Source organism: Coregonus clupeaformis, chromosome 40 (assembly GCF_020615455.1).
Source record: "Coregonus clupeaformis isolate EN_2021a chromosome 40, ASM2061545v1, whole genome shotgun sequence".
In the NCBI taxonomy this organism is placed as follows: Eukaryota; Metazoa; Chordata; class Actinopteri; order Salmoniformes; family Salmonidae; genus Coregonus; species Coregonus clupeaformis.
In genome coordinates, this window is record NC_059231.1 from 2,601,141 (window position 1) to 2,620,347 (window position 19,207).

Genomic DNA, 19,207 nt, shown 5'->3' on the forward strand with positions numbered 1-19,207 from the left:
ATCTTGGCCAACAACCTCCTTCCCTCAGTAAGAGCATTGAAGATGGGTCGTGGCTGGGTCTTCCAGCATGACAACGACCCGAAACACACAGCCAGGGCAACTAAGGAGTGGCTCCGTAAGAAGCATCTCAAGGTCCTGGAGTGGCCTAGCCAGTCTCCAGACCTGAACCCAATAGAAAATCTTTGGAGGGAGCTGAAAGTCCGTATTGCACAGCGACAGCCCCGAAACCTGAAGGATCTGGAGAAGGTCTGTTTGGAGGAGTGGGCCAAAATCCCTGCTGCAGTGTGTGCAAACCTTGTCAAGACCTACAGGAAACGTATGATCTCTGTAATTGCAAACAAAGGTTTCTGTACCAAATATTAAGTTCTGCTTTTCTGATGTATCAAATACTTATGTCATGCAATAAAATGAAAATTAATTACTTAAAAATCATAAAATGTGATTTTCTGGATTTTTGTTTTAGATTCCGTCTCTCACAGTTGAAGTGTACCTATGATAAAAATTACAGACCTCTACATGCTTTGTAAGTAGGAAAACCTGCAAAATCGGCAGTGTATCAAATACTTGTTCTCCCCACTGTATGTATGCATGTGTGTGTATATATATATATATATATATATATATATATATATATATATATATATATTATATAGATAGATATATATACACACACACACACACATACATACATACATACATACATACATACATACATACATACATACATACACACATATACAGTACCAATCAAAGGTTTGGACACACCTACTCATTCAACGGTTTTTCTTCATTTTTACTATTTTCTACATTGTAGAATAACAGTGAAGACATCAAATCTATGAAATAACACATATGGAATTATGTAGTACCCAAAAAACTATTTTATCTTTTAGATACTTCAAAGTAGCCACCGTTTGCCTTGATGACAGCTTTGCACACTCTTGGCATTCTCTCAACCAGCTTCACCTGGAATGCTTTTCCAACAGTCTTGAAGGAGTTCCCACATATGCTGAGCACTTGTTGGCTGCTTTTCCTTCACTCTGCAGTCCAACTCATCCCAAACCATCTCAACTGGGTTGAGGTCAGGTGATTGTGGAGGCCAGGTCATCTGATGCAGCACTCCATCACTTTCCTTCTTGGTCAAATAGCCCTTACACAGCCTGGAGATGTGTTTTGGGTCATTATCCTGTTGAAAAACAAATGATAGTCCCACTTAGCGCCAACCAGATGGGATGGTGTATTGCTGCTGAATGCTGTGGTAGCCATGCTGGTTAAGTGTGCCTTGAATTCTAAATAAATCACAGACAGTGTCACCAGCAAAGCACACCCACACCATCACACCTCCTCATCCATGCTTCATTGTGGAAACCACACATACAGAGATCATCCGTTCACCTACTCTGCGTCTCACAAAGACACGGACTGATCAGACCAAAGGACAGATTTCCACCGGTCTAATGTCCATTGCTCGTGTTTCTTGGCCCAAGCAAGTCTCTTCTCTTATTGGTGTCCTTTAGTAGTAGTTTCTTTGCAGCAATTCGACCATGAAGGCCTGATTCACGCAGTCTCCTCTGAACAGTTGATGTTGAGATGTGTCTGTTACTTGAACTTTATTTGGGCTGCAATTTCTGAGGCTGGTAACTCTAATGAACTTATCCTCTGCAGCAGAGGTAACTCTGAGTCTTCTTTTCCTGTGGCAGTCCTCATGAGAGCCAGTTTCATCATAGCACTTGATGGTTTTTGCGACTGCACTTGAAGAAACTTTCAAAGTTCTTCACTTTTTCCGGATTGACTGACCTTCATGTCTTAAAGTAATGATGGACTGTCATTTCTCTTTGCTTGTTTGAGCTGTTCTTGCCATAATATGGACTTGGTCTTTCACCAAATAGGGCTATCTTCTGTATACCAACCCTACCTTGTCACAACACAACTGATTGGCTCAAACACATTAAGAAGGAAAGAAATTCCACACATTAACTTTTAACAAGGCACACCTGTTAATTGAAATGCATTCCAGGTGACTACCTCATGAAGCTGGTTGAGAGAATGCCAAGAGTGTGCAAAGCTGTCATCAAGGCAAAGGGTGGCTACTTTGAAGAATCTCAAATATAAAATATATTTTGATTTGTTTAACACTTTTTTGGTTATTACATGATTCCATACATGTTATTTCATAGTTTTGATGTCTTAACTATTATTCTACAATGTAGAAAATAGTAAAAATAAAGAAGAAACCTGGAATGAGTAGGTGTGTCCACATTTTTGACTGGTACTGTATAGGTAGGGGTAAAGTGACTAGGCAACAGGATATATAATAGACAGTAGCAGCAGCGTACTGTATATGATGAGTGTGAAAGTGTGTGTGAGGCGTCAGTATGCATGTGTGCGCATGTTATGTGTGTGGGGGCGTATGTAGTGTGTGTGTGTGTGTGTGTGTGTGTGTGTGTGTGTGTATATGTGTGTGTGTGTGTGTGTGTTGGGGTGTCAGTGTAAGTATGTGTGAGTAGGGTCCAGTGTGTGTGCATAGAGTCAGTGCAAGAGAGTGCAAAAAAGGGTCAATGCAGGTAGTCCGGGTGGCCATTTGATTAGCTATTTAGCAGTCTTGTTTAGCAGTCTTATGACTTGGTGGTGGGAGCTGTTCAGGGTCCTGTTGCCATTTGGAACGAAGCCTAAATCAGTGCAGAGCATCCATACCAGACAGAGGGAATGTACAGTCATGACATAATTGAGAAGACTAATCTAACTGCTACAGGGTTCACCAGAAGACTAATCTAACTGCTACAGGGTTCACCAGAAGACTAATCTAACTGCTACAGGGTTCACCAGAAGGCTAATCTAACTGCTACAGGGTTCACCAGAAGACTAATCTAACTGCTACAGGGTTCACCAGAAGACTAATCTAAATGCTACAGGGTTCACCAGAAGACTAATCTAACTGCTACAGGGTTCACCAGAAGACTAATCTAACTGCTACAGGGTTCACCAGAAGACTAATCTAAATGCTACAGGGTTCACCAGAAGACTAATCTAACTGCTACAGGGTTCACCAGCAGACTAATCTAACTGCTACAGGGTTCACCGGCAGACTAATCTAACTGCTACAGGGTTCAACAGACAGACAGCACTAGATACTGGAGGATATCAGTGTTCAGAGGAGCAGGACCAGAAGGTGTATCTCTGCAGTCATATTCCTCCAAAACATGTTTGGGACATATTACATGACTGACAACCCACTATGGTCTTCATAAGAACTTTGTTTCTACATTCTAAAGAACATACCCGGCCCAGAACCCCTTCCCAAAACTACAAATCACTGGAGACAGAAAAAGTGTGTTTTTAAAAGCCCTCCATCATAATTGTGATATCTAACCGGAGTGTCAGCCTCCAATAGAGAAATCCAGTAGCCGGCCAGTCTGCCGTTTGACTCCCTGCTAAATCCCCTGTGAGTTGTGTGTGATTGGGTCATGCTTGCTTGCTGGCTGGCTGGCTGGCTGGCAGGCAGGCAAGCAGGCAGGCTGGCTGGCTGGCAGGCAGGTTGGACAGTAACAACTTTTCAACTCCTCTCCTCTCATTGGTCAAGTGTTTGTGGTGGTGGTAACCCCTAGATACAGGCCTGTCTGTCTAACAGAGTAGAGCCAGCTACAATAGGAGACCACTAATCAGTGGTGACTTAGTGCGTCGACGGGACTGTATCAAATGTAAGACGTGTCTGTCACGCACACACCCACACAAGCACAGTGTATTGACTGTGAGGTGTTGACACTTCCTGTGGGTATCAGTGCTGGCTCCGACGCGGTTACAATCACACCCTGCTGGGGTAAGATCACAGTCAAGCCAGGGAGTGGGCAGTCAGTGTGTGGTTTGATAAGACTACAACTATTCTTAATTGATTACAACAGGTTTAATGAAGGAGTTCCTGACCTAGGCTTATGTGTGAAAGAGGACATGAAGTACAGAACCATGTCTTTAAACAGTATGTGACTGGTGCATGCCTGTGTTCATATGTGCATGTGTGTGGGTGCAGACTATCCACACGTATGCAGCAGATCTGTGTGTCTAACGTGTACTATGTGTGCGAATGTATGCCTCCCTGTGAGTGTGTGTGGGGTACGTCCGTGGGGTTCAGAGGTGTGTGTTAGATCAGTGCGGGCGGTGTGGGACGTGACAGCCCTCTCCCCTCTCCCAGGGGTTGAGAATAAACACAGGCCAGGCCTCCTCAGAGCCCCCTAGCCCCCTCCAGGCCGATCGTAGGCCCATAGAGGACCCATGGATGGCCGGGGGAAGGTTTTAGCGCCACCGGCCTCATTAATCCTGCAGTGTTTTGAAGTGCGGGGCATTAGTTGCCGCAGGCTAATGATGTAGTGGTAAACAGGGGCCCCTAGTGAGAGAGGAGCACTCCGGGGTCGCCACCACTGCCGTAAACACAGCGGCTAGATAAAGTCCCGCCTAACGTCCAGCCTTCTTCCCCTTCCGACAACCAGCTGGGATAACTCTGTGGGCCCAGGGGTGTGTGTGTGTGTGTGTGTGTGTGTGTGTGTGTGTGTGTGTGTGTGTGTGGAGGACGAGAGTCTCAGAGCCCCACTCTCTCTGTTCGTCTCTGTCTTCAAACAGACTGCAGCACAGCAGAGAGAGTGAGAGAGACATCAGAAGGACAGGTGAACCTGTCATGGTCTACAGTAGCCTCTACACTACACACTCACTGTAGATAGACGATATCAACCTGCCATTCCAGGACGGATAGGACTCCAAAAACACACAAGGACCATATTTTAGCTCAATACAAGTCATCTGGATGAAGGTTAAATATATTTTTTATATTTTTTTGCCAGGAATTGAGGGGGGGAAATAAGCTTCTCAATTACAAATTGACTGACCAGCGAACACTGCTTTCACAGACATGTTGATCGTTGATGTATTAAACAGAGCGAATGTGTGTGGAGTGTGAGGAGGGGGTTAGGGAGCGTCAGAGAGCGTCCATCACCCCAGAGACAGGCCTTTTAGTCTGGGCACCCTCACATAAACACAGTCCCCTCATTCCCATCATACACTCAAATACTGGCCTCAGAGTGGCCTTTAGGCCTACACTTCACACATTCATGCTCAACATGGACTAGGAATCAAGTCAACAAAAAGGCTTTCAATGAACATCCCCTATCCATCCATCCCTCCCCCTCCCCTGTCCAACCCTCCCCTCCCCCTGTCTATCCCTCCCCTCCCATCCCTCCCTCCCCTGTCCACATCTCTCCCTCCCATCCCTCCCTGCATCTCTCCCTCCCCCTCCCGTCCATCTCCTCCCCCTGTCCATCTTCCTGTCCATCCCTCCCCTCCCCTGTCCAACCCTCCCCTCCCCCTGTCCATCCCTCCCCTCCCATCCCTCCCTCCCCTGTCCACATCTCTCCCTCCCCTCCCATCCCTCCCTCCCCTGTCCACATCTCTCCCTCCCTCCCATCCCTCCCTCCCCTCCCCCTGTCCATCCCTCCCCTCCCATCCCTCCCTCCCCTGTCCACATCTCTCCCTCCCCTCCCATCCCTCCCTCCCCCTGTCCACATCTCTCCCTCCCCTCCCATCCCTCCCTCCCCTGTCCACATCTCTCCCTCCCTCCCATCCCTCCCTCCCCCTGTCCACATCTCTCCCTCCCCTCCCATCCCTCCCTCCCCTGTCCACATCTCTCCCTCCCCTCCCATCCCTCCCTCCCCTGTCCACATCTCTCCCTCCCCCTCCCGTCCATCCCTCCCCTCCCCCTGTCCATCCCTCCCCCCCTGTCCATCCCTCCCCTCCCCCAGTATGCTCTGAAGGACTGGAGCTTCTACCCCCCCATACAGCCTCTTCTACCCCACACTCCCCTCACACTTCCCTTCGCCTCTCACCTTCTACGGAGGTCCTCGGCTATGGCAGCGCGGCAGCTGAACAGGTATGCTCTGAGTGACTGGAGCTGCTGTCTCAGGCGTAGGACTGCAGCCAGGCCTTCACAGTGTTCATACAGACACGGGTTCAACTGCTGCACGTCCAGCAGGGGCTCCTCATAAACAAACTCCAGGAACTCCTTGGCCTGCTTGGACACCTGGACAGAACATGGAGAGGAGGGGTGGGTTGGGCTGTGTGTGTGTGTGTAAGGTCAAATCTTAACTTCAGAAGTGTATGTAACTAAAACTTTCCCACTCAGTGGGTGTTTCAGACTTTTTCTGTATGTTTCTGAATACGTTGCATGCGAGTGCATATGAACACATAAGTCGCTCTGCTAAATGACTCAAATGTGTGAAGAACATGTATCACTATTCTCACCTTGTGTCTGTTGGTGTCCCAGTTGTGCAGCAGGCGGGCAGGGATGAGGAACAGGTTGTCTTGGTGACAGCTCTGGCAGTAGTACCAGCCACTGTAGCAGCACACCTTGGCCTTGCCCCGCGACAACCCCACTGGCTTCTGACACCCTGCACAGAGATATAGGGGAGATACTGGGTGAGGGAGTGTATTTTGTGTGTGTGTGTGTGTATCCATATATGTACGTGTGTATGTGTCTACAGATAAACTAAATCACCAAACACTCTCTGTATCTAGAATTCAAAAGGTGAGTGATAAAGTCTCTCGTTTATTAGCTGTTATTACACGTTGCAACAGCCAGCCCATATACAGGTCAACAATTGAGGTGCTGTTGACCTCCACAGGTCAAAGGTCAGGAGATAGAAAAGCAGACTAGCTACGGTTAATGATTAGAGAGGAGAGTCCCAGTCTGAAACACTTAATATGTATCAGTTTATGGCACCTCTCTCTCTTAATGCCACACTAACCACTTGCAACCAAGCAAACCAACACCTATAACTACAAGGACCATCAAATTCCTGAAACATCCCCTGTTCAGTGAATCCCTCAAACCCAGTTGAGGCTGAGGCACAGATTAGAAGGTTTCCTCACTCCTCCTTGTAGTCACAATAAGAGGGGACTTCAATGCTCTGCTGTCTTATAAAAGGAAAGATCCTAGGCTTCTATTGAGGTCCTTTAGTAGCGCTGCTATCCTCTGAAAACTCTCTGCTTTGTCTTGGTCTCTTTGTTGTTCCTGTCTGCGTTCCCCCAAACACTCTGGGCCCACGCCACGGGCAACGCTCAGAACCCAAACAGGTGACCGCGGCAACGGCAGGTGTCCCTTATCCCCAGGACGATCTGGGAGGGACAGGGGCCCAGGAGCGCCACAGAGGAAGAAAGGAACAAGGGAAGAAGGAGAGGGAGAAGGTAATGGAGGGAGAGGGGGAAGGAGCGCAGACGGATACGGACTTGCACGCTCTTTGTCTTTTTTTGGTGGAGCGTAGCGCCTGCCTCTGTACTTCACAGAGACAAGAGAGGGGGAAGACATCAGACGTGGATAGAGAGAAATAAAGAAGGAAAGAGAAGGAGGAGAGAAAAACACAGAGAGGATAACACTGTCTCCAAAGCCAGACACCAACAGCGGCTATCAGAGCAGCAGATCTGGACTGGAGAGAGGCTCAGCATGAACCTTAATCAAGGCTTAATTAACTGATTGAACAACAGAAACATAATGCAATATGGAATTGTATTAAATAGTTTGGGGTATGGCCTCGTCTCCTTGGAGCCAGATGCTGATGACAGGTAGCCCTTTGCTGGGCAGCTGGCATCGAACCCCCCCCCCCCTCATTCCGACTATGACTGTAGAATAGGAAACAGAGTGAATTAGGTTATGCTGCTTGATGAAGTTAAACAAGCATTCAGATCAGCCTTCCTAATGGCACATTCAGATCAGCCTTCCTAATGGCACATTCAGATCAGCCTTCCTGATGGAACATTCAGATCAGCCTTCCTGATGGAACATTCAGATCAGGCTTCCTGATTGAACTTTCGTGAACTACATTACAAATCTCTGATTTCTGCTATTTATCTGCTGATGCTTTCTATTGGCTGTTGTTGAAACTCTGCCAATGAAGACCTAGAGGAAGTGATAGACTGGCGCTACTGCTCTAGGGCCACAGAGAGAAATCAAAGGGTAATAGGTCTCAACTAAAACATATACAGGGCCGGTTCAAGAGTATTCCTGGACCGAGATTAAGCCTAGCACTTTTAATGGAGATTCTTCGTTGAGCATGCTATTTAGGCCAAGTGTAAGATTAATCTGGGAGTTGGTTTTATATTCGCCATTGTGTACATAAGGGATGTCAATGCAAAAGCCTTACAGACCCCAAAGATGACTTGAACCCAAAAACCTCCCCAGCCAACATCTTTATTTATTTTTATTTTTATTTTTTCACCTTTATTTAACCAGGTAAGCCAGTTGAGAACAAGTTCTAATTTACAACTGCGACCTGGCCAAGATAAAGCAAAGCAGTGCGATAAAAACAACAACACAGAGTTACATATGGGGTAAACAAAACATAAAGTCAGAAAATACAGTGTGTGCGAATGTAGTAAGTTATGGAGGTAAGGCAATAAATAGGCCATAGTGCAAAATAATTACAATTAGTATTAACACTGGAATGATAGATGTGTAAGAGATTATGTGCAAATAGAGATACTGGGGTGCAAATTAGCAAAATAACTAACAATATGGGGATGAGGTAGTTGGGTGGGCTAATTTCAGAAAGGCTGTGTACAGGTGCAATTACCGTAATGTCTTCCTTAAGGTCCCCTCAAACTCTGGGGACAAACTTTGAGGCCCATTAGCTTCTAGTTCTACTCTATGATTCAGTCAGAGGGACACACTTAGGAGAACTCAACCCAATGCAATATAAGAGGCCCCATTATAAATGAGTAAGATAAATTACTAAGCAGGGACTGATGTGCTGTGCCCCTGTTTCTCTTGGAGAACGAGACCATCTCCTCCTTATGCCTTCCTTAAACCAAACCAATATGGCATAAATACAGAGTCTACACTGCCACTGGCTGAGGTTAGTAGCTAGCCACGCACCAGCCAACCACCATCAGGCACACTGGAGCTAATGACAACCTGAGGTTTTTGGGGCAGGGACCCCAAGCTATAAAAAGACAGAGTTGGTGTCTTCCCCCCTCAACTCTAGTCCCCTCTCTGGTCCTGGAAGCTGCAGTGCAGAGCGTACTACAGACCACGCAGCGGGGTGTCGGGGCTGCCCTGTCATCAGTGTAGAATCGCAGCACAAACCCACACGAACCACCCCTGCTCCATAAATACATCCACTCCCACAGAAACCAGCTTGCTCTGCTGGGTCTTGTGGACAGCACTGCTGTCACGGGTTATTAAAGAAAACAAACAAGAAACACCCTTGCACAAAAAAAATAAAAAAACACAAACGCATGCGGCGCTACTTCTTGGGTATATATTCCCCAAAGCCATAGCTCCCTAACACAGCTGGGAGCCTTCTAGTAGCCTTCTAGGGTAGAGTGTAGAGGGCAGAGGGATAGAGCCGTGGTGCTCATGGGAACAACATGTCCTCTTGGAAATCCTGTGTCCACCAGTGTGGGAAAGAAGAAGAGATATCAAACCATGGACCCCCCCCATCTCATGCTCCCACTTGAGAGGCCACCGTAGACTAGAACAGAAACACTGTTCTAATACTGAGGCCCCCCATGCCTACCTGCTATGGTGAATCTGTGGCCCTTGTTCCCCAGTCCCACAGCTAGAGAGGATCTTTCTGCTCTGTCGTCCCCAGAAGGGGGCTCCCACTCTGCCACGCTTTCAACTGTCCCACCGTTTCCACCACTGCACCATTCAGGGGACATTGGCCACTGTGTGTGTCTGCAGGGGGCAAAGACAAGAGGCCTCTGATTCGATGGGTCTCATTCAGGCTGATCAACACTCAAATTAAAATGTGTGCAAAGGAGAGAGAGAGAGAGAGAGAGAGAGAGAGAGAGAGAGAGAGAGAGAGAGAGAGAGAGAGAGAGAGAGAGAGAGAGAGAGAGAGAGAGAAACACAGAAAGAGAGAGAGACAGAAAGAGACAGAGAGAAGCACAGAGAGAGACAGAGAGACAGAAAGAGAGAGAGCGAAAGATTAGAGTGCAGTGAACACAGTGAGCGCATGCGACTGTGTGAGTGTGTATTTGTGTGTATGAGAAGGGTGGGGGATGCGCTGCCCATCTTTTGATGTGAACGCCCACCTCTCCCCCCCCACACCTTTTCCACCCTTCCATCTACAGACTCCCAGTTTCCCACCCAAAGCTACTCTCTCTTCCCCAACCACCCCACCACCCCTCTATTCTACCACCACCCCTCCATCCCTCTATTCACCACACCCCTCCATCCCTCTATTCTACACACCCCTCTACATCCCTCTATTCCCCCACCACCCCACCACCCCTCCCCGATGTTCCCCCTCTACATCCCCGATGTTCCCCCTCTAAATCCCCGATGTTCCCCCTCTACAGCTGGACAGTGCAGTTCTCCTCTCCTCTGTTCTCCTCTCCTCTGTTCTCCTCTCCTCTGTTCTCCTCTCCTCTGTTCTCCTCTCCTCTGTTCTCCTCTCCTCTGTTCTCCTCTCCTCTGTTCTCCTCTCCTCTGTTCTCCTCTCCTCTGTTCTCCTCTCCTCTGTTCTCCTCTCTCTACTCCTCTCCTCTCCTCTGTTCTCCTCTCCTCTGTTCTCCTCTCCTCTGTTCTCCTCTCCTCTGTTCTCCTCTCCTCTGTTCTCCTCTCCTCTGTTCTCCTCTCCTCTGTTCTCCTCTCCTCTGTTCTCCTCTCCTCTGTTCTCCTCTCCTCTGTTCTCCTCTCCTCTGTTCTCCTCTCCTCTGTTCTCCTCTCCTCTGTTCTCCTCTCCTCTGTTCTCCTCTCCTCTGTTCTCCTCTCCTCCTTGTCCCTACAAAGCCCTCTCCTCTGAGGACCCTGTGAATCCACACAGGCTGAATGACCAGGGTCATGCAAACTTTGAGAAGAACCTGGGGGTACATTCTGCCCCCCATAGAGGTGTAGATATGACATTGGGGGGTCTCAGGCTTCAAACGAACACCGGCCACAAAAGAACAACCCTGTGTTCCTCCATGTGTAATTAGCAGAATAAATATTGCTAATGAAATACCGGTTCAATATGGGTTTGATGTGAACAATCACTTGCCGTGGATGGGTGTGGGGCTTGCATTTGCATATGTGGTGCAATTCTATTGAGTTGAAACAAATTGACAAAGACAACATGCGGGAAGGGCACTGGCCTTTCATGGAGAGTCCTGCACGACTGGTAGTAAAAGCCTGCCATGTCCCAAAAATATATAGACCAGTGTAGACGATTGTATAGATTGGCTAAGTGCATTCGGAAAGTATTCAGACCCCTTCCCTTTTTCCACATTTTGTTACGTTACAGCCTTATTCTAAAATGGATTGAATACATTTTTTTCCTGATCAATCTACACAAAATACCCCATAATGGCAAAGCAAAAACAGGTTTTTAGAAATTATTTTAAAAAAAAGATATATATATATTATGTAGATATATTGAAGCAACATCTCAAGACATCAGTCAGGAAGTTAAAGCTTGGTCGCAAATGGGTCTTCGAAATGGACAATGACCCCAAGCATACTTCCAAAGTTGTGGCAAAATGGCTTAAGGACAACAAAGTCAAGGTATTGGAGGGGCCATCACAAAGCCCTGACCTCAATCCTATACAACATTTGTGGGCAGAACTGAAAAGGCGTGTGCAAGCAAGGAGGCCTACAAACCTGACTCAGTTACACCAGCTCTGTCAGGAGGAATGGGTCAAAATTCACCCAACTTATTGTGGGAAGCTTGTAGAAGGCTACCTGAAACGTTTGGCGCAATTTACACAATTTAAAAGGCAATGCTACAAAATACTAATTGGGAGTATGTAAACTTCTGACCCACTGGGAATGTGATGAAAGAAATAAAAGCTGAAATAAATACTTCTCTCTACTATTATTCTGACATTTCACATTCTTAAAATAAAGTGGTGATCCTAACTGACCTAAGACAGGGGATTTTTACTAGGATTAAATTTCAGGAATTGTGAAAAACGGAGTTTAAATGTATTTGGCTAAGGTGTATGTAAACTTCAGACTTCAACTATATATACACACACTTTACTTACATAAGTATTCAGACCCTTTCCTATGAGACTCGAAATTGAGCTCAGGTGCTTCCTGTTTCCATTGATCATCCTTGAGATGTTTCTTCAAGTTTGGAACCACTAAGACTCTTCCTAGAGCTGGTCGCCCGGCCAAACTGAGCAATCGGGGGAGATCGGCCTTGGTTAGGGAGGTGACCAAGAACCCGACAGAGCTCCAGACCTCCACCAATCAGGCCTTTATGGTAGTGGCCAGACGGAAGCCACTCCTCAGTGAAAGGCACATGAAGGCCCGCTTGGAGTTTGCCAAAATGCACCTAAAGGACTCTCAGACCATGAGAAACAAGATTCTCTGGTCTGATGAAACCAAAATTGAACTCCTTGGCCTGAATGCCAAGCGTCACGTCTGGAGGAAACCTGGCACCATCCCTACGGTGAAGCATGGTGGTGGCAGCATCATGCTGTGGAACGTTTTTCATCGGCAGGGACTGGGAGACTAGTCAGGATCGAGGGAAAGATGAACGGAGCAAAGTACAGAGAGATCCTTGATGAAAAACTGCTCAAGTGCACTCAGGACCTCAGACTGGGGCGAAGGTTCACCTTCCAACAGGACAACGACCCTAAGCACACAGCCAAGACAACACAGGAGTGGCTTCAGGACAAGTCTCTGAGTGTCCTTGAGTGGCCCAGCCAGAGCCCGGACTTGAACCCGATCGAACATCTCTGAAAATAGCTGTGCAGCGACGCTCCCCATCCAACCTGACAGAGCTTGAGAGGATCTGCAGTGTATAATGGGAGAAACTCCCAAATACAGGTATGCCAAGATTGTAGCGTCATACCAAAGAAGAATCGAGGCTCTAATCGCTGCCAAAGGTGCTTCAACAAAGTACTGGGTAAAGGGTCTGAATACTTATGTAAATGCAATATCTCCATTTTTTATTTTTAATACATTTGCAAAACTTTCTAAGAACCTGTTTTTCCTTTGTCATTATGGGGTATTGTGTGTAGATGAGGGGAAAAAACAATTTAATCAATTTTAGAATAAGGCTGTAATGTAACAAAATGTGGAAAAAGTCAAGGGGTCTGAATACTTTACGAATGCACTGTAGTGCATTCAAATAGTAGTATTCATCTGGCCAGTCACAATCTAATAGATGCATACAGGTCTTAAGTTCAATATTAATCAAGAACTGTTACATTTTCTGTGTTCAGCCAGGCCCAGAACATTTTTGAGAATGTTGTTTGTGGTTCATGTGAGTAACTAGCTTTGAGACGCCATGCCAAAACATGCCGCTATTCTAACGAGGACATTCTGATTTCTCTCTCCAGTCAAGAATAAAGCTGAGAGAGAAACGGTAAAGAGATTGAGTTAGCAAAACACTTTTTTGGGGAGAAGAAGCTATCAGGGAAAAGGACAGGGCAAGGCAGGGGGAAGGCAGACACAGAGATTCTCAAGGATTGTTTTTTGTTTATTTTGTTGTTGCATTTTTCTATCCATTGTGCTCTGGCCTCTTTTACAAATTCCTAGTCCACTAAGTTGCTGAGGTCTGATGGGTAATTAGGAGACATCAGAGCCCAGCTGAAAGGAGGGTGCACATGCTCCCCCAGAGCCCCCCCTAGAACCTTCACACAGGCAGAGGAGAGGGGGCTAATCCACCATCCATCCTTTGTGGGGGGGGGTGGTAACAAATTGGGACCAGGGGGTGTCGGGCAGTGGGGTGTTGGTGGGGGGATAGAAGAGGCACAGGGTGCTCAATCACAGACCCCTAACAGACAGAGAGGCGAGGGGCAAAAGCCACAGTAATGGGGACCCCTGAACCCCCTCCTACACTCCCTGGACATTGTGCTCTCTGTCAGACCCCACAATGGTAACTTCCCCTCCGTCAGACCCCACACTGGTAACTTCCCCTCTCTATCAGACCCCACACTGGTAACTTCCCCTCTCTATCAGACCCCACACTGGTAACTTCCCCTCTCTATCAGACCCCACACTGGTAACTTCCCCTCTCTATCACACCCCACACTGGTAACTTTGCCTCTCTATCAGACCCCACACTGGTAACTTCCCCTCTCTATCACACCCCACACTGGTAACTTCCCCTATCTATCAGACCCCACACTGGTAACTTCCCCTCTCTATCAGACCCCACACTGGTAACTTCCCCTCTCTATCACACCCCACACTGGTAACTTCCCCTATCTATCAGACCCCACACTGGTAACTTCCCCTCTCTATCAGACCCCACACTGGTAACTTTCCCTCTCTGTCAGACACTACACTGGTAACTTCTCCTCTCTGCCAGACCCCACACTGGTAACTTCTCCTCTCTGTCAGACCCCACAAATTGTAACTTCCCCTCTCTGCCAGACCCCACACTGGTAACTTCCCCTCTCTATCACACCCCACACTGGTAACTTCCCCTCTCCGCCAGACCCCACACTGGTAACTTCCCCTCTCTATCAGACCCCACACTGGTAACTTCCCCTCTCTGCCAGACCCCACACTGGTAACTTCCCCTCCGTCAGACCCCACACTGGTAACTTCTCCTCTCTATCAGACCCCACACTGGTAACTTCCCCTCTCTATCACACCCCACACTGGTAACTTCCCCTCTCTGCCAGACCCCACACTGGTAACTTTCCCTCTCTGTCAGACACTACACTGGTAACTTCTCCTCTCCGCCAGACCCCACACTGGTAACTTCCCCTCTCTATCACACCCCACACTGGTAACTTCCCCTCTCCGCCAGACCCCACACTGGTAACTTCCCCTCTCTATCAGACCCCACACTGGTAACTTCTCCTCTCTATCAGACCCCACACTGGTAACTTCCCCTCTCCGTCAGACCCCACACTGGTAACTTCCCCTCTCTGCCAGACCCCACACTGGTAACTTCCCCTCCGTCAGACCCCACACTGGTAACTTCTCCTCTCTATCAGACCCCACACTGGTAACTTCCCCTCTCTATCACACCCCACACTGGTAACTTCCCCTCTCCGCCAGACCCCACACTGGTAACTTCCCCTCTCTATCACACCCCACACTGGTAACTTCCCCTCTCCGCCAGACCCCACACTGGTAACTTCCCCTCTCTATCAGACCCCACACTGGTAACTTCTCCTCTCTATCACACCCCACACTGGTAACTTCCCCTCCGTCAGACCCCACACTGGTAACTTCCCCTCTCTATCACACCCCACACTGGTAACTTCCCCTCTCCGCCAGACCCCACACTGGTAACTTCCCCTCTCTATCAGACCCCACACTGGTAACTTCTCCTCTCTATCACACCCCACACTGGTAACTTCCCCTCCGTCAGACCCCACACTGGTAACTTCCCCTCTCTATCAGACCCCACAATGGCAACTTCCCCTCTCCGTCAGACCCCACAATGGCAACTTCCCCTCTCCGTCAGTCCCCACAATGGCCACTTCCCCTCTCCGTCAGTCCCCACAATGGCCACTTCCCCTCTCCGTCAGTCCCCACAATGGCAACTTCCCCTCTCCGTCAGTCCCCACAATGGCCACTTCCCCTCTCTGTCAGACCCCACAATGGCAACTTCCCCTCTCCGTCAGGCCCCACAATGGCAACTTCCCCTCTCCGTCAGACCCCACAATGGCAACTTCCCCTCTCTGATTCCCCCCTCTCATCATCTCTCTTTTCCTCTTTCCCTGCTGTCCTCACGCCCCCTAACAGAGCCGTGGTGGCCAGGGATATTTGTTTAGGGAAAAGTGATTAAAGTGTAATACAACAGTCTGGCCCCTGACTCTCTGTCCTAAGATAAGTGACTGACAAGACCAAGCAGTCAAAAGGAAACTGGCACTCTACCAAGGAGCCAAGCAGGGTGATTGGTGGGAAGAAGGAAGAAAGAGAGAGAGCGAGCTGGCTAAAAATACTTGAATCAGTTATAGAACCCATTGCCCTTTATGGTTGTGAGGTCTGAGGTCCGCTCACCAACCAAGAATTCACAAAATGGGACAAACACCAAATAATGCAAAAATATTACATTTACATGTATATTTACATCATTTAGCAGACGCTCTTATCCAGAGCGACTTACAAAATATCCTCTGCGTACAACGAAAAACACCAAATAATGCATGCAGAGCAGAATTAGGCCGATACCCGCTAATGATCAAAATCCAGAAAAGAGCCGTTAAATTCTATAACCACTTAAAAGGAAGCGATTGTCCCCTCCTGTACTCCCTGTTCACCCATGACTGCATGGCCAGGCACGACTCCAACACCATCATTAAGTTTGCCGACGACACAACAGTGGTAGGCCTGATCACCGACAACGATGAGACAGCCTATAGGGAGGAGGTCAGAGACCTGGCCGTGTGGTGCCAGGATAACAACCTCTCCCTCAACGTGACCAAGACAAAGGAGATGATTGTGGACTACAGGAAAAAAAAGAGGACTGAGCACGCCCCCATTCTCATCGACGGGGTAGTGGAACAGGTTGAGAGCTTCAAGTTCCTTGGTGTTCACATCACCAACTAACTATCATGGTCCAAACACACCAAGACAGTCGTGAAGATGGCACGACAAAGCCTATTCCCCCTCAGGAGACTGAAAAGATTTGGCACGGGTCCTCAGATCCTCAAAAAGTTCTACAGCTAAACCATCGAGAGCATCCTGACTGGTTGCATCACCGCCTGGTATGGCAACTGCTCGGCCTTCGACCGCAAGGCACTACAGAGGGTATTGCGTACGGCCCAGTACATCACTGGGGCCAAGCTTCCTGCCATCCAGGACCTCTATACCAGGCGGTGTCAGAGGAAGGCCCTCAAAATTGACTCCAGCCACCCTAGTCATAGACTGTTCTCTCTGCTACCGCACGGCATGCGGTACCGGAGCGCCAAGTCTAGGTCCAAAAGGCTTCTCAACAGCTTCTACCCCCAAGCCATAAGACTCCTGAACAGCTAATCATGGCTACCCAGACTATTTGCACTGCCCCCCATCTTTTTATGCTGCTGCTACTCTGTTAATTATTTATGCATAGTCACTTTAACTCTACCCACATGTACATATTACCTCAACTAGCCGGTGCCCCCGCACATTGACTCTACACCGGTACCCCCCTGTATATAGCCTCCCTACTGTTATTTTATTTTACTTCTGCTCTTTTTTTCTCAACACTTTTTTGTTGTTGTTGTTGTTTTATTTTACTTTTTTATTATTATTAGAAATGCATTGTTGGTTAAGGGCTGTAAGTAAGCATTTCCCGGTAATGTCTACAGCTGTTGTATTCGGCGCATGTGGCATTAAAAAAAAAAATGATTTGAGAGAGAGAGCGAGGAAAAAGAGAGAGTTGGACAGAAAGAGGGAGAGAGAGGGAGAGAGCGGGAGAGGGGACAGAAAGAGTGAGCGAGAGAGCGAGAGAGAGGGGACAGAGAGAGAGATAGAGTAGAGAGTTCAGTGAACACAGTGAGAGCATGAGACGAGCGAGTCTGAATGAACGAGAGAGAAAGGAAAAAGGAGAAATGGGGAGAGAACGAGAGAGCGTAATAAAAGAGGTTTGTGAACAGAGCATGGAAAAAGCTGTATCCAGCTGTTATTCTAAGCTTGGGTCTTGACACATCTCATTCAAACAGCTCTGCAGCCAAAGCGAACAGAGCCCCTGAATCAAACAATTAGCTTCCGCATTGACCACATCATCCCGGCCGCCTGTCTTTGATTCTAAAAAGGGATTTTTTCCTCCGCTTTATGCCGGCCAATTATTGTCAGGTGCCCGCTATCCTTGTTCAGAGGACCTTTCAGACAGCATGCATTAATAGAGGACTGGTTACAGAAGAGAAGGAGGAAAGCACCTCATTCATCCCCTTTTAGTGAGCACATATTTCACACCCAGAGACCAAACGCAGCGCCGCCATGGCTCCATTTACTGAGCTCTCTGTCAGCTTGTGAAGTCTCTCTCTATCTGGTAGTGAGATATCAGTTAGGGCCAAGAGGATGAGGCCCCAACAGATTTAGTGGGCAATAGGACATCTCTAGGGGGAATTATGAACTGTAGCTATAACTCTAGGTTACAGTTTACATTAAGTTGCTCTTATAACTGTGTAGTAACACTGGATTTACACTTGTATTAACATTGTAATAACAAGTTACATAGCTAGTACTTGAGTAATTGCATTTCAATTGCATAGTAATGGAACTCATATATTAAAGACAGGCCATAGTGAATACTAAAACATCTACCACTGGACAATGGGCAGTATGTGTGTGTGAAAGGTGTTTATTTGGGGGAGGGGGGGGTCTGTGACCCCCCAGTAGTGCAACAGGTGACTGGTCTGAGCTCAAAGGTCTGGTGGTGGTGGGTGAGAGCCCCAGACACCTTGATCCCCAGCCGCCCTTTTGAAGCCAACCCCAACAAAGCTGCTTTGCCACCGCACAGGACTCCGGGGAATACCATGGAAAATAAAGACTAACTAAAAGGGCTTGAGTTTGGGTTCAGGTGAGCTCATATAAAATGACAGACTAAAAAATCTGATGTTCTACCAAGTGTTGCCTTGGAGAGCTGCTGTTTGTCTGTGTTTGTTTGTTTGTTTGTTAATTTGGAGAGAAAGAGGCACGGCGAAAGATTCAAGGACACTGGTCTCACTCAGGTCTGGACATGCCGGTCGAGTTTGCGTCGTAAAACGTGGTGAAATGTGGGTTGAGGAATAGATAAGTCCCACGCACCTGCGAACACACACTTCCTTGTGTAACCTCAAAAAGGGGCTGAGGTCAAAGGTCAAGGTTGACGAGGAGGATAAGGGACGAGTCCTTCTGATAGGGTTTAGGATATTATGGCCCCATTGGCTAATGTCACACTGGACTTCTTCAACAGGGCCTATGCTTATCTCTGTTTACAGTGGGGGAAAAAAGTATTTAGTCAGCCACCAATTGTGCAAGTTCTCCCACTTAAAAAGATGAGAGAGGCCTGTAATTTTCATCATAGGTACACGTCAAATATGACAGACAAAATGAGAAAAAATAATCCTGAAAATCACATTGTAGGATTTTTAATGAATGTATTTGCAAATTATGGTGGAAAATAAGTATTTGGTCAATAACAAAAGTTTCTCAATACTTTGTTATATACCCTTTGTTGGCAATGACACAGGTCAAACGTTTTCTGTAAGTCTTCACAAGGTTTTCACACACTGTTGCTGGTATTTTGGCCCATTCCTCCATGCAGATCTCCTCTAGAGCATTGATGTTTTGGGGCTGTCGCTGGGCAAC

General features: G+C 47.5%; 1 protein-coding gene across 2 annotated transcripts in view; it reads right to left on the minus strand.

The window, feature by feature from the left end:
• The window catches only part of LOC121555155 (pleckstrin homology domain-containing family M member 3-like), a 58,425-nt gene that overhangs the window by 19,071 nt on the left and 20,147 nt on the right, over nt 1-19,207 (minus strand). For both annotated transcript variants that reach the window (XM_041868963.2, XM_045211995.1), the window contains exons 5-6: nt 6,283-6,428; nt 5,868-6,061 (exon numbers count right to left, since the gene is read on the minus strand). In XM_041868963.2, coding sequence (XP_041724897.2) covers nt 5,868-6,061; nt 6,283-6,428 — 340 coding nt within the window. The remainder of the gene's footprint in view (nt 1-5,867; nt 6,062-6,282; nt 6,429-19,207) is intronic.